The following is a 24,678-nucleotide window of genomic DNA, read 5'->3' as shown; positions in this document are numbered from 1 at the left end:
GCAGGGGTGCCCTCATGGGGGCTGCCATTTTAGAATCACATGACCAGCTGAACACTACTCGCTTATTCTCAGTAACCTTCTTGTTATTGTACACTTTCACTCTTGGATTAAATGAATCATGGCTGATTGTGAACAGTGAATTTCTACAATGGCATCTGTAACTGAAAACTATTGATTTTGAATGATGTTGCATCCACACCACTAGCTGTCACTGTCCAAGTCCAAAAAGACAAGAACCCAGAATATTCCTTTCAAATACTTATTTTCCATTAACAAACATTGCAACAACTTTATTGGAAGCACCCACATCAATGAGCCATGTATATATCAAGACATTTAATCTAGATATTACTGCACATGTAAAACTTAGTATAACAGAAACCGGAAAAAAAGTCTTAAGACCACATATTCGATGTAACAATCAGAAGAGGACATAGGACTATCAACAACCTGCACCCGAGGTTTGCGTTACTATTGCTGTAATTACGCCTCAGCGCCACAAGGCGGAAGTATTGTACCAAATAGAGCTAGCTATCGAACAGATCCAAAAAAAAAAAAAAAAAAAAGAAAAAGAAAAAGAAAAAGAAAAAGAAAAAGGTTCAGGAAAGGTAAACCAGTTCATTCCCATCTCCTGAAACAACCTTTCCTTCTGCAAAGTTCTCGGAACTGAAATCGGTCCTTTCACTTGCATGTCGATCCACTAGACAAACTCAATCAACCCAGTTTCAGGTTGATGGATTTGCAAACTTTCTTCCCTCTTCATGAAAGCTCCAAAGGAGTAAATCTAATTATATAATCTGCTTTGCTGAACTCTGCCTCCTCTCACACGTCTGATAGAAATAGGCTGAATGATGATTAACCTTGGTAAATACACACCATTTATAAGTGCCAGGCATAAAAGTAAAAGGGAAGGAATCCTTGTCCATTCATTATATTGCAAAACATGTACAGTATAGTTATTCTCTCACATTCTATTGGTCATAATAAGTAAACTAATTATGATGAGGTACTGATAAAGAATGGATCTTTAGTAAAATAAGTCCTTTATTGTCAGGTAAACAGAAGTAAGGCCACTTGGAGATTGGTTCTGTGCTGAGGCCACAAGCAGTTTAAGAGATCTCCTGTCTACCAAAGAGCAAAGGTTTTCTCTGTGTTCCTTCAGTATGAAAGAAAGACAGACTACATAGATATATACACTAGTAGTGCATTATACCACAAGTGTCCAGTGGCTTTTCATATCTTTTTAAATCATATCTGTGTCTTGTTCTCTTTCTGTCATCAATGTGACCATCAATAAAGGCCTTAAAGGAGAACATTCCTTGTGTCTCTACAGCCCTCTTCAGTATATAGATTTTGTGGCATTATATGTCCTCCTCAATCTAATGGAGAATCTCATGCTCCTCTTCATCATTTGTGTCTTCATAATAGTCTTCTTTTGCCAGCAGAAGTGGAAGCTCAATGTCTGGGTTGTCTCTGCCTGGTAGCTTTCTCACCGTAGGGCTATTTCCTAGAAAGACACAAAGACCCGTAATCAAAGTGTACAGACAATACCAGGGCTGCACACAGGACAAACAATTAGTGATTCACATTGTCTATGGAGTCCTGTCTGAATGTGAGTGAGTTTCTAAATCTTTTAGAGATAAAAATAACACACCGCAACAACTAGATGAATCAGCTGCGCAATGTATATAAGTAAACATATCGAGTTACCGACACCCACATGAGCCATACCTTTGTTATAGTGTTTTGAGGCCAATATGGAGTGATATGCCAGACAGACAGATGGCAAAGCCCAGCCAGTTAACTGTACTCATTTTATCCCCCATGAACTCTACTGCCAGCAGCAGAGTGCACACCTCCTAGGGGTGACAAAGACAAGACAGGGTAATGTGTTTAAGAAGAATGCTTATTTGAGTAATATTTGTTTTAATAAAGCTAATGAAGGCTTTGCTTTGAAAGCTAGCTGAACTTCTGAGAATGGGACAGAAATAAAAAGATACAGTATATAGAGAGGTTCTGCATGGGAAAACATGAGGAATGCAAAAAATAAAAATAGGAAGCTAAATGTAAACAAAATGTAAGCAAAAATGTGAATGAAAACAAAAACAAAACTCATATTGGGTCTGAAAGTATCTTATGAAATGCCTGCAAAAGACAGTGTGAGGCTGGACGTGCGGGACACCAACAGGAACTCGGAGAAGCTGAGTCCAAAAGCCAGCAAGCCCCCCACAGACAGAGTCACCAGAGAGTACAGCAGGTGGGAGAGCTCGGTGACCTGGAAGAGCTTCTCTGTGGTACTCACACTCAGCCCTGATCATGCAGAACACAGGATGAAGAAACAAGCAACAGGTTAAAGGGATAGTTCACCCAAAAATGAACTTGAAAAAGGATCTGTTTCTCACTCACACCTATCATATTGCTTCAGAAGATATGTATTTAACCACCACAGTCCTTTGGAGTACTTTTATGTTGCTCTTATGTGGATTTTAGAGCTTCAAAATTTTGGCACCCATTCACTTGCATTGTATGGAACTACAAAGCTGAAATATTCTTCTAAAAATCTTCATTTGTGTTCTGCAGAAGAAAGAAAGTCATACAGATCTGGGATGGCATGAGGGTGAGTAAATGATGAGAGAAATTTCATTTTTGGGTGAACTATTCCTTTAAATAATGTACAAATGCGCTGGTGAATAAAAGACACTACATATTTCAGATTTACGATATACAGACTCATCTCCTGAAAAGAAAACAAGCAAGATATACATAGATATATATTTTTTTGCATTATGACATTATTTGGAAATTTTACTGTAATATGAAGAAAATGTAAAAATTTTGAATGAATAGAAGAAGAACAAGGAGCCCTACAACAGATGTATGGCCCCCACAGAGACCGGATCTCAACATTATTGAGTCAGTCTGAGATTACATAAAGAGACAGAAGCAATTGAGACTAAATAGATAGAAGAACTGTGGTGAATTCTCTAAGAATCTTGGAACATCCTATCTGCCAACAACCAAGAAAAACTGTGTCCAGGTGTACCTAGGAGAATCTGTGCTGTTTTGAAGGCAAAGGTTGTCACACAAATATTGATTTAGCTTTTTTTTTTTTTCTGTTTACAGGACTTTGAATGATGTTAATTGATAAATGAAAACTATTTATGGCATTATTTTTTAAGACATCCTCACTACACAACATTTTTCACAAGTGCCTAAGACTTTTGCACAGTACCATATATAAATATAATTTCTCAATTTTTTTCCTTTTGATTTTGGTGTTAAATATGGCTCTGACATTTCTTTTTTAAATTCACTGTTACAGAAGATAAAATCTTCACAGTGTATGTAGCCTAGCAAAATATAATGCTTTAATACAGAGCAAAATACAAAGGGAAGAAAGTGAGGCATTTAAAGTAAAAACCCATACATCCAAATAACCCTCATTAAGAAGAAACATAGGAAAGAGGCCCAGGAACATGAGGGGCTGCAGATGGTACATGGTGTCAATGGGGTTCTGGAGGCCTGTGTGGCAGAGAGATGGACATAACAATTAATCATCCAGTTCAGCATGAACACATTATAACAAAACATGTTGACACAGTTTAGTATACTGAACAAAAGCCTTAGAAACAATCCTCTGTCCAAGACTTACCCAGCTTAGCTTTCTGCATTAGGACTTGGGTGAGAGTCCAGCGGATTCCTCCAATAAAAGAGGCAAAGAGGACCATGATGAAGCCCTCCAGATAAAACTGGGTAGACCTGAGAGTGAACATGAACAGACCACTGACTATCAGCAAAACCACTAGGATCAGGAATGGGTTCTGTTGGGTTCAAAAGGGATAGAACTCTTCTAAACCCAGGGTCATTCTCAAACACAAGAACACAAGTAAACTACAACGAACACTTAAAGTGCACCTATTATGGTTTTTAAACGTGCCTAATTTTGTTTTAAAGGTCTCATACAATAGATTTACATGCATCCAAGGTCAAAAAACACTTTAATTTGCTCATAATTTAAATTGCAGCATTACTTTTTTTTCCCCAGTGTCAAAAACGACTCGTTCAATGATCCGTTCTAAAGGATTCATCCTAAACTCCTTTCAGAGAGCCTACTCTGCTCTGATTGGTCAGATGTCCCAGTCTGTTGTGACTGGTCTACCGCTTACAGCGCATTTCGGAAAAGAAATGCCCACTACCATATCCGAGTTTCAGTTCCATCAGAAAACATTTCTGTTTTACCTTACCAATTTGAGCCCGAGTTCGATAGTGATACATCAGAAGATCAACCCGAACCACCATCGCAAGCATGACGAGAACAGGACGTTTCTCTGTGGTAAGTTTATATGTAGTTTGACAATAATGTGAGTTAGCCGGTAAGCAGAGGCTAACGGCTAACAGGCTAACTGTGTGCACTGGCTGTACATGTAAACAGACCAGAAGCGGGTTTTTATGTTACCAAATTATGTAGGTTAGTACAGGAAGTAAGTCTGGAATTACTAACGACTCGTTTCAGGTGTTCAGAATCAGTTCTTTCTTTTGGGTGTCAATAACTCCATATTTCGTGCACTTTGATTTTTGAAATTTTGCAGACTTTTTTACATTCACAAACAGCTATATAACATACTTCATTAAAGGTAATATTTGAAAAACCATAATAGGTGCTCTTTAAACAAACCTGGTGTTACCAAGGTACCAAGGCGAAGACAGAAAAACTTAAATCAAGGCTTGGTTGTAGGCTAATGCATGCAAAATCAAAAGTGATCTTAAACCGGCTTCCTGTGGATTTTTACACTCTTAAAGCACTTAGCACCTGCATACATTACTGATTGCTTGCCATTAAAATTCCAGCTGGACTCTCAGATTACCAAGTATTCAAGTACCAAAAATTTTAATTAAACAAAGAGGAATGTGTCTATGCATGGAACACACTGATGGAAGCTATAAGAAAATCACTAGGTATGGCTAAAAACCTCTTTTTAGAGTTTATGGTGCTTTGATGTATATGACTTTATATAAAGATTTCAAGTATTTGATTAAAGATTATATGTATTTTTATGAGATGTCTTGCATTATTTTCCTTCTTTTGTGGTTTGATAATCTGTATAAATCAGCTGCATTAAATTAAAGTTTCAAAAGTTCCAGTCTATAAATTTCCTTCCCAGCAAAGGTCTGAGAAATCCTAACTAAGGAGCCAATAAATTGTATGGCTATTAAATTAAATGAACATGGATTAAAGGAATAATCATTGGAGGACCTCACTGTCCTGTTTTATACTTAGAGATGTTGTGGTCTTTTCAGTGTGAAAGGTCACGGTTTCAAACCTTGCTTGATTGACATTATGTTTAAAGAGCAATTAAAATTGCAACTATATGTATATCAGTACCAGACGCTCATTTGTGTGCATTTTCTAGAATTGCCTATGATTCACTGTAAATTTTCAGGTTGGTAGCAATACCTCTTGGTAGCATCAGCTCTGAATGCTTTATACCAGAGATCACCAATTGTCTGCAATAATTGACTATTTAGACTGTTTTTAGTATTTCTTATAAATACTAAAAACCAGGGGAAAAAAACGGAAAATCTAAAGACATTTTTAGCTAAGCATAACCGAAAAATTTTAGTTCCGATAATTTTTTCATGAAACTAAAGGCCAAAGGGTTTATCACACTGAACTACACCACTTCATGTTGCCTGAAAAAATTAAACGTGTGCTTTGATCCTGAAGGAAACTGCTGCATCACACATTTCTTTGCCTAACTGCCCATTGTGGATGAAGCATTCACTGAATGAAGACCTTTTTAACAACTATTTATAATTACTACATAGACATGCATGATTAATCCAGATCCAAGGAAAAATATCGAGTTAAAAAGTAAATCTCTCAGTTGTTTCCAAGTCTTCACTGAATTATTGTTAGATATGATGCATTAATACAGATTTGATGTTGCCGTATTTTGACTGAGAAGCAGATCTGTAAATAAAATTATCCTTAACTGTTAATTAACTGCTTGTTATGATTTCCATGCCGATAAATCCACCACACAGGAAAAACATTTATTGCTTATTTTCACTTATTTTGGTGAGGCAAGTGTCTTATCTTGGACTTGTTTTTCAGGACCATGTTGCTCGTTTCTCTTGCGAGATCTGGCAACACTACAATTGGTATTTCACCCACCCCTTAGTGCAGAATACTGCCATTTTAAAAAGAATGGTATTAACCATTATTTTATTTTGTTCTAACTGGTAACCATTTGGAAAGGAATCTGCTGTACTTCTGAACCGGAACGAAAAAAATAAAGTTTTTCTCAGAACGAACCGAAATGAAAAATATTTCGTTTTTAGTCCCTGCTAAAAACAGTCCAAATAGTCAGTTGTTCTAGACAGTTGGTGACCTCTGGTATAAAGCATTCAGAGCTGATACAATGTATGAAAGGTACAAGCTAAATAGATTTATTATTATTATTATAAAAAAAGCCTGAACTGCCAAAAATGGGAAAGTAAATAGTAGTCCACAAAATTTAGTCTCACAGTATGACCACTGAGAGAAGCTTTCACAGTGCATTTCAAAAGGCAGTTAAGTTGCCATTTAAGTGAAAATTATCTAAAGAGGACTGACCTAAGATCTCTGCTGAACAATTGTACTTGACCATCCATTACCACAGCAGGAATGTGCTTTTCAAAAAAATGAATCAATTTCCCTTAACTGCCCACTCAAACATGCTGATATATATGTGGTCTGGGAGGATGATTATAAAACAGTCCTCTTAAATGGACAGATTGGCAGCTAGCAGCACCAATTTGGCATAAAAAAAAACATTGCTAAGGAACATCATGTTACTGCCTTTTGCAACAATGTTTTGCATCACCACTGTAGCAAACCAGAAGTGCTTGCAAAAAATCATGATTTCATTTCAGAGGTAAAATAAGGTTATGTACAAACTTTAATCTTTAGCAAGCCATTTACATGTCAATTGATATGACCTATTAATATGCAAAAAATCCACTATTACTGTATATTAATTATGGTTTAATGGGTTTGGGAGAACAAAAGACAGCTTCTTTTGAACAATAGCTTCCCATTTCTTAGTCTTTTAAGTAAGGATCAAAGGTATACTGACATTCAGCGAGAAAATAACTTACTGGCTCCTCTAATTTGAAGACCAGGGAAAAAAAGAGAATAAAGAGTACCACTGAAGACTTGGTCATGGTGTACCTACAGGAAACATAGTCCAATTCACATTTTTATGTCATTTCAAATGAACTACTGCAATACAAGAAACCATATCTGTCAAATAATAATAACAATAAAACATGCTTACAAACTGATTGTGATGAAAAGGAAGCTCCAGTTGGATAGTCCCATATCCAGCGCTGTTGCCAGGGCTGATAAACACAGACAGACAGTGTAGGTAAACAAAAGACCTTTTTGCCAATTAACAAAACTCATTATGTGTACACTGATGAGCGAAAACATTATGACCACTCACAGGTGAAGCGAACATGTCAAGGTCTGTGTAGATTAGATGGTAAGCGAACAATCTGTTCTCGTGGTCAACATGTTGAATGCAGGAGAAATGGGCAGGAGTAAAGACCTGAGACAAAGACCAAATTGTTATGACCAGACGACTGGGTCAAAGCACTTCTGAAACAGCAAGGCTTGTGGGGTGCTCCCGGTCAGCATTGGTGAGTCCCTGCCGACAGTGGTCCGAGGAGGGGCAAACCACAAACTGGCGACAGGGTGTTGGGCGCCCAAGGCTCATCGATGTGCAAGGGCAACGAAGGCTATCCTGTTTGGTACGAACCGACGGAAGATCTACGGAAAGAATGTGTCACAACACACAGTGCATCGCACCCTACTGCGTAGGCGTGGACCGGTCAGAGTGTCCATGATGACCCCTGTCCACCGACGAAAGCAACTACAATGGGCACACGATCGTCGGAACTGGACATTGGAGCATTGGAAGAAGGTCACCTGGTTCGATGAGTCCCGTTTTCTTTTACATCACGTGGATGCCCGTGTACGTGTGCACCATTTTCCTAGGAAATTGATGGCTAGGCCTGACTTATCGTACGATATATGGACATGACCGTGATCATTTTTGCTGACCTCGATATTGCCCATTGTGTTTACATTCGTGTTTGTTTACATAAGAATGAATGTCACCAACATTTTAGCCAGTCATGCTGCTTCTGTCCTCTCATCTGCTCTCTGTGTAGGAGGCGGGGCTCAGGAAGCTCCTCCACACACACAGAGCGGACAGCGACAGGTGAAGATTACATGTTACTTGAGGCTAATAGGTGTTTAAGAGGTGTTTTTCCAGACGACTGCATAATTCCAACCATAAAGTTTGGAAGAATAAGTCCAAATGGACTTGGTTTCAAAGCCGCATTCCACAGCTCCAGTGTGGAAACATTTTGTCTTTAAGCCAAATGAGAGAGGAGAGCCCATTAACATGAACAAGCCGGTATGTCGACTTTGTTTAAAACCAGTGGCAACGAAAAGTGGCGATACAACTAACCTAAAAGCTCATCAAAAACATAACCATCCCCTCCAGTTTTCCAAGCTGGGAACAAAAACTGCAGATGGAGATGGAGAGAGGCCTTCCCAACTTAATTTCTTTTTTTGACATTCCAATGTCTGAATATTCTTAAGAATTAAAAGTTAATTGCTCTTTGAAAGGGTGTACAAGTAGTGATGGCACCAGGATGCACTGTGGGAAGACGACAAGCCGGTGGAGGGAGTGTGATGCTCTGGGCAATGTTCTGCTGGGAAACCCTGGGTCTGGCCATTAATGTGGACATCAATTTGACACATGCAATCTACCCAAACATCATTGCAGCCAGGTACACCCCTTCATGGCAGTGGCCTCATTCAGCAGGAAAATGCACCCTGCCACACTGCACACATTGTTCAGGAATGGTCTGATGAACATGATGATGAGTTCAAGGTGTTGCCCTGGGGCCGGTTGCACCAGCTATACGTACGTTACAACTTAGCCTAGTTGTGGCGTAAATAGGCACTAAGATCACAATTTACGCACTACTAAATATTTGAGCAGTGCACCATTAAACTTAGGTAGAACGTAACCCTACGTATAAACTAAATATTTACGGAAGCCTCCGACCAGGCGTAACGGATGGAATAAAAAAGCATGAAAAAAAGCATCAATGAGCTCATGTTTTGGTTGACAGGCTTCAGTCCTCTCAATATGTATATGATGGTGTTGGCATTTACACTCGTTTACATTTACGGGAGAAAACATTATGTAAAAAACTTACTGCTTCAGCATGAAACTGATCTAATGGTGCACTTTCCTGTGTACGGTGTCAAGTTTCAACATATACAATATATATAAGATATAAAAATGAATAAATGTCTATTTTTCCAGCCTGTTGTATAAGTAATTATTTATTTATTGTCCCTTATTCATTTTAGATAGTTATTAAATATTGTTATTTACATAGGCTAAATATACCATTAATTAAATCTTGTTTTATTATGTATCATATTTTAATGGGGATATAATTTATTACAGCTGACAGTTCTGAACAAGGTTTGAACATCAACCATAACAAGATCAAATTGAAGTTCACAGCTTTTTAACACAAACTAACTAGTAGTTACTAAGCCCTTAGTGTGAACTTTATGTCCTAACTTACGCGAGAACTTACGCACAGCTGGTACAACCCTACCCTGGCCTCCAAATTCCCCATATTTTAATCCGATTGAGCATATGTGGTATGTGCTGGACCAACAAGTCTGATCCACAGCGGCTCTACCAAGCAACTTACAGGACTTGAAGGATCTGCTGCTAATGTCTTGGTGCCAGAAACCACAGGTCACCTTCAGGGGTCTTGTATAGTCCATGCCATGGTGGGTCGGTGCTGTTTTTGGGGCACACAGAGGACAAACAGCATATTAGGCAGCTGGTCATAATGTTTTGGCTCATCAGTGAATATATCTAATAATTAACCACTTCATCACTAATATACAAGTCAAAGCTGTGGTACATTGAGCTGTGCTCATACTCTTGACCTATAAGAGATGTTGTTACGGACTGTGTCAACCCTCATTCCCATCTGCAACAACACCTACATTTGCTCCAAGGTAAATTAAAGCTAATAACTGAACGTTAATTTATTTTTGTATTGATTCAAGTCATAGTAAAAGCGATAGTAAATAAAAAGTTCACAGCATCAAAATGAGTGTTATGAGATGTTATAAAAAGCTCTGTTCACTTACGCTAATGTTATTAGAGGTGTAATCGCTATCTCTTTTTGAGTAACTGTAATAATCATTTGCCTTGATTCTGATTCACAGTCTCCACACCTTTTAATCAAATTACTGTGTAATTTCACATTTTCTTTTAATTGACATTGACATTACAATGTCACTCTTCATACCAGCCTACGTAAAAATATTATCCATTCTGTTTCTGAGAATATTTAGCCAAAAACTGCGTTGTTCAGGGCAATATCCCATTCATTACAATGGGGAGTACTGCAGAGCTTGTCAGGGTGAGCGCCGTAGCCAAGGGAGCGGAGTCATTTGGAGACTTGTGTCTCTGCAGAACAAAAATAGCCATTTTCCAATCAGTGGGCATTTTCAAACCAGGGTAGGCATTTTTCAACCGCTTTACACGATTGCCTGCTACACTGAAATTCCCTACTTTCATTGGATAGTTCAGAAATGCCCATGCTGGTTTGGAAATGGCCACAGATTGTGAAATACCCATTGAGCCAAGAGGTCATTGTGTGACATTTCTTCTATTGGTCAGGCGTCTTCTCCTCATCCAGAATCACCACTCAGAGTTCACCGAACTTGAACTTTTGTACGCAGCGGACTGTGAAATTTTTTTGCATGAGGGGATGGACACAATAGGCTTTGAGCACACTATTTTTTTTCCGGACAATGAACCAGGATATGATGTCATGTGGGAGGGCTTCTGGTGTAAGTAAATAATGAATCACAAATAATATTTTATTAAAAATGTTAAAATATATTGTATACTCACTTTCCAGCAACAATAAAATCTTACAGCTTTGAAATATGTATCCTCTGAAATGAGCCAAGAGATCAGCGTGTGACGCTTCGGTCTCCCGTTAGTCGTGCGTCCTCTTATTGTACGAATTCACGGTTCAGAGTTCACCAAACTTGAACTTTGGTATTGTCACGTTTAATGTGTTTTTGTTCATGTTTTGTGTTCATGTCTTTTATTTTGGAAGTCTATTTCCTGTTTTATAGTCATTTGTTTCCTGGTCATGTGATATCCTGTTTCCTCCATGTTCATGTGTCTTGTTTTCACTGGTTTATTGTATTGTTAACTCGTTATCAGTTCTAGTTTGTCATAGGTTTAAGTTTATTAGTCTTGTTATCTTGTTTATAGCTCTGTCTGTTCATTGGTTGTCTTGTTACCCTTGTCCATGTATTTAAACCCTCATCTTTGCCATAGTCCTTGGTCAGGTATTGTTAATGTAACATTGTTTGGTTGTCAAGTCAAGTCAAGTCAAGTCAAGTCCAGTCAAGTCCATGTTTATGTTTTTGTTTACGGTTTTTGGATTTCACATTTATAAATAAACTGCACTTGGGTTCTTCACATCATCATTGTCTTCGTCTGCCTGTCATTGCCAGCATACGCTACAGAATACCTGACCCACACTATGAACCCAGCAGTTCAGCTCATACGCCTATGTCAGGGGAATCGTCCCCTGGAGGAATACGTATAAGACTTCTGCATTTGGCCAAACAGGTTGGGTTTAATGTTTAATGTTGGGTTGATCGCCCTCAAACACTTCTTCCAGGCCGGCTTGAATGAGCCAGTGCTCTCTCTGATGCCTGGCGGTCGGAGTACCTTCAGTCTGGCGCAATACATCGACTTCGCCCTGCGAATGAGTGGTTCTTCTTTCACTGTAGGAGAGGCTCATGGCCACTGAGCCAGAGTTCCCCGTCATGGCCACCGACCGAGCCAGGGTCCCACGTCATGGTCGCCGAGCCAGGGTCCCACGTCATGGTCGCCAAGCCAGGGTCCCACGTCATGGTTGCAGAGCTTGCTCCATCTTCTGCCCCGGATCCTGAGTCTACTCCATACCATGTCACAGCCACACTTGAGTCTGATCCATGCCATGTCACAGCCACGCCTGAGTCTGCTCCATGCCATGTCACTGCCACGCCTGAGTCTGCTCCATGCCATGTCACAGCCACGCCTCAGCCTGCTCCATGCCATGTCACAGCCACGCCTCAGCCTGCTCCATGCCATGTCACAGCCACGCCTCAGCCTGCTCCATGAAATGTCACAGCCACGCCTCAGTCTGCTCCATGCCATGTAACAGGGCAGCCTCAGTCTGCTCCATGCCCTGTTCATATTTGTTGTTTCATTTCTTTTTACACTTGCAGTATCTCTGTCCTCTCCATGTCTAACTGTAAAGCGAGTCAGAACTACTAACATAATGACTGTTGAAAATGGGCACCTTAATATTAATCTAAATTACAACATATCTGAAAGTGTAAATCCACAAATGCTTAGAATTGCCAATTACTCACCATTCAGTGGCCGCAGTTATGCTTCGAGGGCTAAGCAAGTGCTCATTCATTAGAGTAGCAGTATATGTGTGATTTCGTGCTATTCAAAAAAAAGATTGTCCCTGAATCTAGTCATGATTGGCCAATTGCTGATCACCAGATTTACGATGAAGATAGATCGGTGGCTGATCGAACGGTGCATCTCTAAAAGTTAGATTAATGTAAAGACAACCAAACATGCAACGATTTTTTTTTATATTAGGCTTTTTCTGGCACATACAAGTATAAAAATATATTGCTAAATATTTTTTTTGGTGGGGCCAGTGAAAATGTTGGCAGGACAAGTAAAAATCTGAACTACTGGCCCAACTCGGCAAGTGGGAAAAAAACCTTAACCCTTGTGCTTCAATAAAAAATTGAATAATATTCCAACCTGTTGGGGCAACTTTAGAAATGTAGACTTTCCTGGACAAGGTTACTCGAAGCTTTCCCATCCAGCACTGCAAGGCACAGCGTGCCAGTGTAGAGAAACAGAATATTATAGTGAGGTGGACTAGGATCTTGAATAAAGGAAAGTGGAAGTCCTGAAGCAAATGGAAATAACAAAAAAGTATTAAAGACAGCCATATTATTCCGAGCCAACAGTACAAATGAGGAGTCTCTTTAATACAAAATAAACAAAAAAATGTTTTAAGAAATAACATGCAAATTTTAATGTGGCGGACCTTTACCACACCTTCATGAGCCACTTGTTGTAGAATGTTATGCCAATTGAAAATACATAATAGAAAAGCACCAGCCCACAGTGCGCATCTCCCTGCAGATGAACTGCATCGGCATGCCATCCTGGACAACCAATGTGCAGCTTCTCTGGGGAGATATGGATGATTACAGGACCACTGTTATAAAAGAAGAGGGTAAATAAGTTTTAGTCAGACTCAGAGCCAGTGTGGAAAAGATGTGTTCTTCGAAGAGACCCACAGTATAGCAACATATGGAGTCAAACTTTGAGTAGTTAGATAAGAAGTTTGACACTCGTGGGTCGATTGCGCTGAATTGATCTACTGAAAAGTGCAACATATGTAGACACTTTAAAACAGTGGAGGAGGCTGCATTTTTATGAGATGTAACTATGCACCGTTATAGTAATGTGTTAAAGTGCGGGCTGGAATTTAGACTATCCTTCCTTCTTTCGGTTTGACTTTTAAACAATAAACTCAAATACTTTTATCAAATCTCGAAACATTTTCCCAAGCTTTGGGCATCGCGCCCATTCAAAGCGTGTTACCTGACAGATTCTGTGTCGTGTTACCTGACTGATCATGCATGCTGACTGTGCCATTTACAGCTAACTAGTACTAGTTCAAGTCAGTGTTCGCAGGGTTTCTTACCTCAGTGTTTACATAATCCTCGTAAACGACATCAAACGCTATGTGACCATCATTTGCGTGCAAGGGAGACATTAGCGCGCTACTTCTTCCTATACTTGTGTCATTCAAAAAGCTATCTGTTTGTCAACCAACAGGCACCCCCGAGTTACTTCAGCTATGAGGTGCACGTTGCTATGTTGACATAGTGTGAATTCCACACTGAGCAGATCACTAGAAGTGTTTGAACACGAAATGTTTATTTTCTTTCTTGGTGTAAATTCTCTCACTAGTTCTCCAAGCCATTGTGAACCGCGCCAGATCGCAGATACACGGTAAAGCGGTGGTCCAGTAATATTAGTGTCCTGAACTCCGAGATGGCGCTGTAGATTTTAAGTCACCTTCCAGTGGCGCGTAAGATGTAAGTGAATGAACATTATTTCCTGTTTCTGCAGATGCTGGTTGGGGTTTGTTGCTTTTGTTAGCCTTCAGTTTTAACATGTAAGTTAAGCATAAACACTGTGTGAATGTGTATACGTGTTCTTGATTTGCTCTCAGTCTGTAATGACATGTATTCTCGTATAAATGTGCCTTAATGTTGTATTGTTATTCATACTAGTTTGAATGCAAACAATGCTGCCTGGTTGTCTTCGTAGAGGAATGTTTCAGGGTCAGTACAGGTTTGTGCATTTGGGCCATAATGCTGATTACCGCATAGTAATAATAACTTCGAATCGTCTATCATTTCTTAAGAAAACAAATCACGATTACAGCAAAGCATTTACAATGGAACGGGGCCAGTTCATTAATGTTAAAATGCACACTGTTTCAAAAGTATAGCCACAAGACATAAACATTAAATCTGTTATCATGATCTTAATGTGATAAAATGAGAGATTTACCAGCTTTACGTCGTCATGACAATGAAGTTGATATATTGTAATGTTATATAATGACATTATATATGTAATGACATATAAGGTTAGCAAGCTAGTCACACTAAAATCATGTTAACAGATATAATGTTTATGTCCTGTGGCTATACTTTTGAAACGGTGTGTATTTTAATGTTTATGGACTGATCCCATTTACTTTCATTGAAAGTGTCTTACTGTAAACATGATTTATGCTTCGTTTTTGTTTTTACCCTAGGTAAAAATGACACAGCGACGAGTTTTTAAGACATAATATTTTTTTGTCTTGCGTATTCCTCAATTAAGGTGTCTTTTATCATGTAAACAATTTTTATTTATTTATTTATTTTTTGTATTTAGTATATTTTTTTAGATTATAAGAGAAATTGCATCACTACCCCTAGAATATGTCTGTGGGTCCAGACATGTTTCCTTTGGTATTCAGTGCATTTAACACTGGTATTATTTTTGTAATACATCTTTTTTTTTCAGTTGCCATTTTTTATGTAATTAAATATATGTTAAATACCATGTTCACATTTATATTTACACTACCGTTCAAAAGTTTAGGGTCACTTACTCATTCTTTATTATATTTTTATTTATTTTTTCACATTTTAGAATAATAGTAAGTCATCACAACTATGGAATAACATTGATGGAACTATGGGAATTATGTTGTGACTAAAAACATCCAAAATAAATCAAAACTGTGTTATATTTTAGCATCTTCAAAGTAGTCACCCTTTGCCTAGAATTTGCAGACATGTACTCTTGACATTTTCTCAACCAACTTCTTGAGGTATCACCCTGGGATGATTTTTAAACAGTATTGAAGGAGTTCCCATCTATGTTGGGCACTTAGTGGCTGCTTTTCTTTATTTTTTGGTCCAAGTCATCCATTTCAAAAACTTTTATTTTTTGTTTTTATATACAATTTTAGTTTTGTAATTAAATTAATATGTTGGCACAATTATATTTTTGTTTACAAAACTAATTTCAAACATTTAAGCATACGCCTTCAGATCAAAAGATTTTTAAGATCATGAGAAACATTTCAGTCAAGTGACCCCAAACTTTTGAACGGGAGTGTACGTGTAGTATGGAAGTATAGAAAGTTGTCATTCAGCCGATGCTTATATCCAAAGTGCATGACATTATACCTATTACAGGGACAGTCCTCATGGAGCAAACTGTGGCCTTATTCACGACAACTGCACAATGGTAACATCTCCTGGACCACTTCTTAGTGTATTTGAACCGGAAATTTCTCACCAGTCTAAGTTTATCACAAATTATTTTGTTAAAAAAAAAAAAAAAAACATTTGATCCTAGTCCATTGTATTTAATTGTATGTGTTTGTGTGGGTAGAGTTGTTGAAACATGTCATATTTTACCACCAAACAGTTTTTCTGCTGCACAGGCTTTTTAACAGTGACGCAAAACTCCTACTCCATTGTCAATGTGTCTAAAACACTTCAAAATTTAATAAAAGATATATCAATCTTAAAATTTAGTTACTAATAAAATTATAATTAGAGTTAGTTTTCCTTGTAAAAATAAGTAGTTTATAAAGAATTAGCATCTAGATTTCACCTTGATCTTTTTTTACCCTCATTTGCATTTAAGCGGGGTGAAGCGTGAAGTGTTACATATGCGTTCTAGGGTTAAATAAAGAGGGATGAGACAAAATTATTATGTGTGGTAATTAACAAAATGCCACAATGCTGCCGATTGAGCTTAACTTGTAATATACCTGGAACATTCCTTGACGAGACACAGAATATTTTGATTCTTGAAATCCTGTAGAAACCAAATGTTGTTTCAGCTTTCATAACATTGTTGTGCATTTCAGTTGAAGAATGGCCGAGGAAGAGGATGATCCTGGCTTTGATGAGGATATAGACGATGGAGGTAATGGGGCAGACTCGGGCCAGGGTAAAAGAAAGCGACTTTTTTCGAAGGAGCTTCGCTGTATGATGTATGGTTTTGGAGATGACCAAAATCCATACACTGAATCAGTGGATATACTGGAGGATCTGGTGATTGAGTTCATCACGGAGATGACACACAAGGCGATGTCTATAGGCCGCCAGGGCCGTGTTCAGGTGGAGGACATCGTCTTTCTCATCCGCAAGGACCCTAGAAAGTTTGCGAGAGTGAAAGACCTGCTCACAATGAATGAGGAGTTGAAGAAAGCTCGCAAAGCCTTTGACGAGGCAAATTATGGGTCTTAAAATAGGCCATGATTCGTAATGCTTTCATTTTATTCAACCCATGTGAATATGGTTACTTATTGCCTCTAATGGAGTTTGACCTGTTATAAATATTTGTATGAAACTGTACATCTTGCATACAGTACAGTATTTTTTGAGTTGCATGATAGTCCATAAGGTTTTTGTCTTAACTTTGTGGAATATTTTTAATTTTTTTCCCCGAAACAATTTAAACTTATTTAACATGTAATGGAAGAAGGCAAAAAGACTATGCTTTTATAATATTTTGAGAAACAAAGTAAATGTAAACCTTGAAAATCCTATGAAAATGGCTCTTTTTAATTATTAAATTTGTTTTTTGTCTCTTATTTCCTTTTTGTTCAACCTTTATAGCATAATACCTTAATAACAGTTTGTCATATACATAATGGCATTATTTAATACCAGAAGCCAAAAATAATTGCTTTGGTAAATTGTGCCTGATATTGGCTGTTCACAATTGAACATAAAAGCAGTACAAATAGGATGCAAGTTCATCACACATTTATGTTTTGCCAGTAATATACAGTGCATTCATAAAGTATTCAGACCCCTTCAGTTTTTTCACATTTTGTTATGTTGCAGCCTAAATGCTTAAAATATTTTTTTTCCCCACAACAATCTACACTCCATGCCCTATAATGACAAAGCAAAAACCAGATTTTTGATAACTTTGCAAATTTATTAAAAAGAAAAATCTGAAATAATCACATTAAAATAAGTATTAAGACCCTTTACTCAGTACTTAGTTTAAGCACCTTTGACAGTGATTACAGCCTCAGGTCTTTTTGGGTATGATGCAACAAGCTTTGCACACCTGGATTTGGGGATTTTCTGCCATTCTTCTTTGCAGATCTTCTCAACCTCTGTCAGGTTGGATGGGGACCGACGGTGAACAGCCATTTTCAGGTCTCTCCAGAGATGTTCGATTCAGTTCAAGTCTGGCTGGACCACTCAAGGACATTCACAGAGTTGTCCCTAAACCACTCTTGCTTTGTCTTGGCTGTGTGCTTAGGGTCATTGTCCTATTGGAAGGTGAACCTTTGGCCCAGTCTGAGCGCTTTGGACCAGGTTTTCATTAAGGATATCTCTGTATTTTGCTGCTTTCAGCTTTACTTCAGCCCTGACCAGTCCCCCAGTCCCTGCTCTTGGAAGAGTCCTGGTTGTTTAAAACTTCTTCCATTTAAGATTTATGGAGGTCGCTGTGCTCTTGCGAACCTTCAATGCAGCCAAAAAATGTTTGTAGCCTTCCCCAGATCTGTGCCTCGACACAATCCTGTGTCTGAGCTCTGCAGGCAGTTCCTTTGACCTCATGGCTTTGTTTTTGCTCTGATATGCATTTTCAGCTGTGAGACCTTATATAGTCAGGTGTGTGCCTTTCCGTATCATGTCTAATCAATTGAAATTGCCACAGGTGGACTCCAATAAAGGTGTAGAAACATCTCAAAGATTATCCAGAGAAATGGGATGCACCTGAGCTAAATCTCAAGTGTAATAGCAAAGAGTCTTAATACTTATGTCAATGTGATATTTCAGTTTTTTCTTTTTGCTAAATTTGCAAGGTTATCAAAAATCTGGTTTCTGCTTTGTCATTATGGGGTATAGAGTGTAGATTGATGTGAGAAAAAAATCATAATTTAAAGCATTTTAGCATACGGTTGCAACATAACAAAATGTGGAAAAAAATGAAGGGGTCTGAATACTTTATGAATGCACTGAATATACAACTGATGTGTTAAGGCCGCTGAAGATAATTTTAAACTTGTGGTAGAGGTTGTAAACTTGCAATGTATTCAATTTTCACTGGCACTGCACCTTCAACTTATAGCCTTCTACTTATAATACTCCTTAAAAAGCCATTAAAATTTGCCACTTTTGAACATTTCAGTGTATATGACTCCAGCAACTTTACAATCTCTAGTTAATTTTTTGCATCTGAGGGTACGTTTAAACGACAACTATGTACTAAAAACTGAAACGTTTTTTCTTTGTTTTTGAAAAGTTTGGCGTACAGACGAAAACGTTGTAAAAACGATCCCCATTCACACGGATCCGCGAAAACGACTAAAAACGCTGTATTAAAGCTGCGTTCACATTGCCAGCGACATCGCGCGAGACAGCAACACGATCCTATTCATTTTCAATAAGAGCACAGCGACTTCCGGCGACACGAGCTGCTGCGGCCGTTGACGACAAGACAAGTTGAGAAAATGTCAACTTTATGCAAATGACGAGCGATATTCACGAGCGACTGCCAATGAGAGTGAAGACAGCAGAGCTTACGTCATCTGTCTCCTGGCAGACTAGGGATGAGTGCATGCAAGACAGAGAAGTTTCAGCATCCTGAGCGATTTTTTACTGTTCTGTATAATTTGTATGTAACCACATGCATGGATATAATAAAACATTGATGCGTGGAAAAGCATTCCGAGTGAGTTTGATTAATTCATTCATGATAGATTGATTGTCTTATTAATGATTTAATACACTGAACACTGCTGCACATTTTATAAAACACTCTACACTGCAGAATGTACAATTTTAGAGACAAGAGAACTGATTCCTTGTCAAACTTAATTTAACCAGTATTAGGTCTCATCCGTGATCAAATGTTTAAACGTTATTGCCAGACGTGCAGTCCTCCAATAACGTTACAGCGACATCACAGCGTATAGCGACACCAAGCCACAAAGTTGCTGGCAGTGTGAATGCAGCTTATGCATGCCAGGCCAGTAGTTGCCGATGTCACTTTGTAAAGGAACACTACGCGCCTGCGCACATAAGCATTCTTCCACAGAGCGGTGAATACAATGAAGATGGCGAAAACATCGAGCAATTTTGTCTGGACGGACGATGAGGTTGCTTTATTATTACAATTACTTTGCTGGAGAAACGTCAATAAACTCAAAATCTTGAGCAGCACTAACACAGTCCTGTAGTCTGCCATTGTAGTTTAAATGTCTCGCGCGTTGTTTTGCAGTACTCGCGCGCATGCCTATAGACTGAACTCTCGTGATTATTCAATAAACTCTGCTCATTTTTACCATCACTTCGTCTCCTGTCTTCTGTATTCCCCCTGCTGACTCTTGGGCTGGTAGGAGAGTAAGTTAACATAAGCTGTTGATGTTGACTGGCTTTGGATATCAGACAGAACTCTGATATATGGATATCTTCTGACAGAGAGAGGTCTTGTGAACACTGGATCTAACATGTATTTCCTCATGTTTTCATATTCTAAGCATATCATTGAGTACTGTACATGGCATCACATCTCTGTCTATAGGCTATATACATAAGTGTTGGGTGAATGAATTGCAGGGTAAAAGTACATCAAATAAAATTAAGTAAATAAATAAATAACATTAAAAATACAAATACATTTTCCCCATCTGAATCCATACATTAATTTCAAGGTTTTCAAGTTGCAGGTTCTGCCTAATGTACAATGTTCACACTACATACAAAACACTCCAAATGAATAAATTGTTGATTATTGTTATTTGCACAGACACCAGTATTCATACTGATAATTATACATCTCAAAATGATGCCTATCAATCCATCATTCTTTATATAACACATAACACGCGTGCGCATGACGTCATCGTTTTCAAAAACATGCACTTTGAAACCCGTTTTCAAAAGTTTGCGTTTTCAGGACCCAAAACGCTGTCGTCGTGTAAACGAACAGCCAAAACGCATAAAAAGTTTTCCGATTTTAGTTGAAAACGTTGTCCTGTGTAAACGGCCCTGTGCAATCTTTTAATTTGCAAATAATACTCAGAAGCCATTGACCATAAAAACAAGACAGTTTACTGATTTACACAGTTTGGAGCACACAGAAAATGTAATCTTGAAAATCTAGATCTCCTAATATGTGCAAATAGAGCAGAGCAATTAACTATGACTAATATAGCTACAGTAAATGCCATAAGCTAAATGCCATTCTGTAAGTGAATTATCACTTTGGTAATATAAAGGATTGGGGTTTGCAGTAAAATAAACAGTAATAGTTATAGTCTCATAGTATATTGCATAGTCTTTAGTATATACAGAAATTGTTAACTAATTGGGGTCAGGGACTTTGGAGAGAAAAAAGAATATTTCATTAATATATTCCTCAAAAAAACAAAATAAAAAAAAAAACAAAACATACAATTCAAAATGTCAGACCAACTAAACTTGAGAGTGTTTTATTTTTTATTATGTTTTTAAGCATTAGTTCTTCAATACAGTGAAGTGGTGGTGGCTTTGGCATTGGTCTATGCAGCGATAACAAGCTGCTGATCTAGACTAAATCTAGACTTAACACCCACTAACGTGGGGTCTACCATGGCACATGCTTTTAGCAGACTAAATGTCGTTATACATGATGAACTTGTGAACCACACCACAGCTTGGCTCCTTGGGTATTGCATGAGGGTCAGTGGGAGCCCAAGATCCGGAGCTTTGTAGGCTGAACCTTGGCAAACCCCACACAGGTGTTTATCGGTCTGTCTGAAGATGTGAGTTGGAGGTTTAGAGGCAGTGGGGCAGATTGATGACAAAAGGGGAAGGAGAGTTTGAGTGGTGTTGAAAGGATAGGGTTTTATTCGGCAGGGTGAGAGGAGGGAGGAATGTCCATGAGTCTCTGTTTTACTGCACGTTCTCCATCATCTTGAGGAATTCTGCAGAAAGAAGGAAGTGTTTAGTGTTATGTGTTCCAAAATTGCATCATAACTAGTTGAAATCCTTCATATATGAAATGAAATGTGGTAATGTAGTTTATAATACATAAACATACCATCAAAGTCCAGCATGCCATCGTTGTTTTTGTCTCCATCTTTAAGCAGCTCGTCAATCTCATCATCTGTGATAGATTCACCAGTACTGCGGATGATCTCAGCAAACTCTTCTCTGTCGATGTAACCATCACCGTTCCTGCAGAACAATAGTGTTGTGAAGTGAGTTTGATGTTGGGCCTCATTCCAAAACAGATGTACACAAGAAGATATCAAATAATTACATACCTGTCCAGCACACGGAAGCATTCAGACAACTCTTCCTCGCTCTTGCCAGCCTGGTCCTCCTTTAGGAGTCTCACCATCATGACCAAGAACTCCTCGAAGTCGATGGATCCGCTGCCTACAATTTTACATAGTGATGAACATAAGCCATTGCCATCTACATGTTTGTTTTACATGATTAATAAATAAACAGATCTTATAACTAATCTGTCATATGTGTGCATATATCATCACTTAGTGTAATATGTGGAAATGTGTCTCAAAATGCTCTGAAAGAGCTCATTTATTTATTTATTCATTTATTTTCCATACCGTCTTCATCAACCTCCTCAATGATTTCTTCCAACTCCTCTCTGGTTGGGTTCTGACCCAACATTCTCATGACGGTACCCAACTCCTTTGTGCTGATATCACCACCACCATCAGTGTCGAACATGTCGAAGGCAGCCTTGAACTCTTTAAAATGGACAAAGAAACCCATTTAATGGAATGGGAAGATGTAAGCGATGTATGTGACGTAAGAACTGCAATCAAACATTATAATGTAATTTTTCTGTTTGTACACTCACCGGCAAGCATCTCATCGCTCAAGTATGAGCGGGCCTCCTGTTGTGCATCAGTCTACAGAATGACAATGATTATATGGTGAAAGGCAAGTTTCAATTAAATGTTACAATGCATGAATCTGATCTATGATGCAGGAAAATCCTGGATCTGCTGGACAGTCATTTATTTTGTTTTCTTAATAATCTATAATTCAACCAATGCCTGTTATGTAAAAACAGGGTTTTTGCAATATTGTCCCCCACGCCCCCCTCCCCCCAGCTGGACAATATTGCAACTATTTTAAGGCTCAACTAGTTATCCCCTGAGTCAGTGGCTGAACATGGTAATTCCGAAATGGGACCCTTGGAATGTGTCGCCTAAGCTTTTAAGGAACTCATTTAACCTGCTGACCAGTTGCATATCAAATAGCATGATATCCACCTCCACACTTTAACTGATTTCTGTTCCCCATCCCTTTCATTTAAACACTAATTTATCCAAACCATAATTTACTGAGATGTGCAAAATTTTCATTTGTAATTAAAAAGCTGAATTAAGTAATATGACACAAATTGCACCAAACACCACAAGTGCAATATTATCTCATCCCATCTGAAGGCCATTTTTATTCCTCATTATATAAATGCACTCAAAACCGCATAATAATAATAATATTTTACATATTCCGTTATTAATAATAACATATATAATCTATTCTATATCAATAGGCCTAGGTATAATTTTTATAACTGAATACTTTTTGATTATTAGTCCATTTGCACATTCAATGTTTTCATTCGCTTAGATTATATAATGTCTTACCATGGTTGTGGATTAGCCTCCCTCACGTATATCCACGAGACAAGCAGTGGTCAACGCGCTTGCACCTCAACAGAAAGACTAGACGTCAAGTGACAGTTCAGACACACTTTAAACAGGTCACCCAAGACACGCCCAGCACTGGTGTCCAGATTTAGAGTCTTGAACTTTTAGGGTTCGGAGGCTCCCGTAAGCCAATAGAAATGTGAACGCTTATGGTCGGTCTGTTAAAACACTGGAAAATTGTGACTGCTTAATTCTGCTGTATTTACTGCCAGAAAGCCTGTATATTTTTTTAGTTGAGAGGGAATAAGGCTAGGTTTGACAGAATTTGAAATGCTGATGAAAGTAGGTTATTAGAATCTGTTTAGGCTGGGTTTAGGCCAAGACTTTTCTCTTAACTAGTTCTGCTCAAACCACATTTGTAAGAACTAAGTATCACTCTTCAAGCACAGCTAAAATGGCTCATGTTGTTATAACAATTTAAAGTAAGTGTCCATGCATAGATTTTAGGATTAGAGGAAGGAATAATATAAAGCTTTTTCTCAAGTGTACACATAGTGAGAGCTGACGGTGGTCTGTTCCCCCCTTTTAGTCAAGCAGAGAAACTTTAAACCTCTTGGGAAAGTGCTGTGTTGCAAAACGTTGGCGTGCCTTGAATAGCAGATGATTTAGATCTCCACTCCACCCCATACAAACCCCAATAACACAGGTACCCCACACACTAAACACACTCCTTATATGGCATGTGTTTCCTGAGTGAGAAATCATAAGGACGTGGATTGGAGAAGGATGCAGTGGAAACCCAGAGGAGATGTTACGGACTATATACCTACAGGCAGAAATGGGGTGATTTAAAAGAAGATTACCACAAGAACAGAGAAGTCCTGTAATGCCGCTTGCTGTCTAAATAATGTTATATTGCCTCCTAAAGGATGGTCCTGAGTTAAGCTTATGGCATCTTACCATTGCAGCTGTGGAAGTTGCTTTTACAGCACTGGCATGAGATACATCTATGAGCTGAAGACAAAGAGCTATCTAAAGGATCACAACCATGAGAAGAAAACATGGACTTTTGAGCTTTTGCCTCTTTTTCACCATATGAATATACAGTGTATATGTGTAACTTGCATGCCTTTACTGCTGTGGCAAGACAGGGTGTCTTTAGGAATCAAAAGGGATCTTTCCATGGCCTTGCTTGGTCATGTGAAGACTCTAAATATTGTGTTGTGTACATTAGTAGGCAGGGTA

General features: G+C 38.4%; 3 protein-coding genes across 8 annotated transcripts; 1 reads left to right on the top strand and 2 right to left on the bottom strand.

The window, feature by feature from the left end:
• Nucleotides 1-617: 617 nt before the first annotated feature.
• Nucleotides 618-14,255, bottom strand: LOC127419077 (solute carrier family 35 member C2-like). Of its 6 annotated transcripts, none has more exons than XR_007893600.1 (9): nucleotides 13,912-14,253; nucleotides 13,246-13,419; nucleotides 12,954-13,104; nucleotides 9,793-9,885; nucleotides 7,320-7,383; nucleotides 3,653-3,759; nucleotides 3,428-3,522; nucleotides 1,732-2,310; nucleotides 618-1,507 (listed from the first exon to the last, which is right to left on the bottom strand). XR_007893600.1 is itself a non-coding variant. In XM_051660162.1 (9 exons), the coding sequence occupies exons 1-8, from the start codon at nucleotides 13,981-13,983 to the stop codon at nucleotides 1,737-1,739; spliced, it is 879 nt and encodes a 292-aa protein (XP_051516122.1). In that variant the 5' UTR covers nucleotides 13,984-14,249; the 3' UTR covers nucleotides 621-1,507; nucleotides 1,732-1,736. The 6 variants fall into 6 exon arrangements, 5 of the variants coding, with proteins under 5 accessions (XP_051516123.1, XP_051516126.1, XP_051516122.1 ...); XM_051660162.1 differs by having other exon boundaries at nucleotides 621-1,507; nucleotides 1,732-1,859; nucleotides 13,912-14,249; XM_051660163.1 differs by lacking the exon at nucleotides 9,793-9,885 and having other exon boundaries at nucleotides 619-1,507; nucleotides 1,732-1,859; nucleotides 13,912-14,252.
• Nucleotides 14,256-14,302: 47 nt separating this feature from the next.
• Nucleotides 14,303-19,481, top strand: LOC127419084 (transcription initiation factor TFIID subunit 13). The gene is made up of 2 exons (XM_051660176.1): nucleotides 14,303-14,388; nucleotides 16,657-19,481. The coding sequence occupies exon 2, from the start codon at nucleotides 16,664-16,666 to the stop codon at nucleotides 17,036-17,038; it is 375 nt and encodes a 124-aa protein (XP_051516136.1). The 5' UTR covers nucleotides 14,303-14,388; nucleotides 16,657-16,663; the 3' UTR covers nucleotides 17,039-19,481.
• Nucleotides 19,482-21,238: 1,757 nt separating this feature from the next.
• LOC127419083 (troponin C, skeletal muscle-like) lies at nucleotides 21,239-23,538 on the bottom strand. The gene is made up of 6 exons (XM_051660175.1): nucleotides 23,431-23,538; nucleotides 22,632-22,683; nucleotides 22,375-22,518; nucleotides 22,066-22,180; nucleotides 21,840-21,976; nucleotides 21,239-21,723 (listed from the first exon to the last, which is right to left on the bottom strand). Exons 1-6 carry the CDS (start codon nucleotides 23,431-23,433, stop codon nucleotides 21,692-21,694), a joined length of 483 nt encoding a protein of 160 aa, XP_051516135.1. The 5' UTR covers nucleotides 23,434-23,538; the 3' UTR covers nucleotides 21,239-21,691.
• Nucleotides 23,539-24,678: the final 1,140 nt, after the last annotated feature.

The sequence above is a fragment of the Myxocyprinus asiaticus genome, chromosome 28 (assembly GCF_019703515.2).
Source record: "Myxocyprinus asiaticus isolate MX2 ecotype Aquarium Trade chromosome 28, UBuf_Myxa_2, whole genome shotgun sequence".
Lineage (NCBI taxonomy): Eukaryota > Metazoa > Chordata > Actinopteri > Cypriniformes > Catostomidae > Myxocyprinus > Myxocyprinus asiaticus.
The sequence above is the reverse complement of the archived record's forward strand: the minus strand, read 5'-3'. Positions and strand labels throughout refer to the sequence as shown.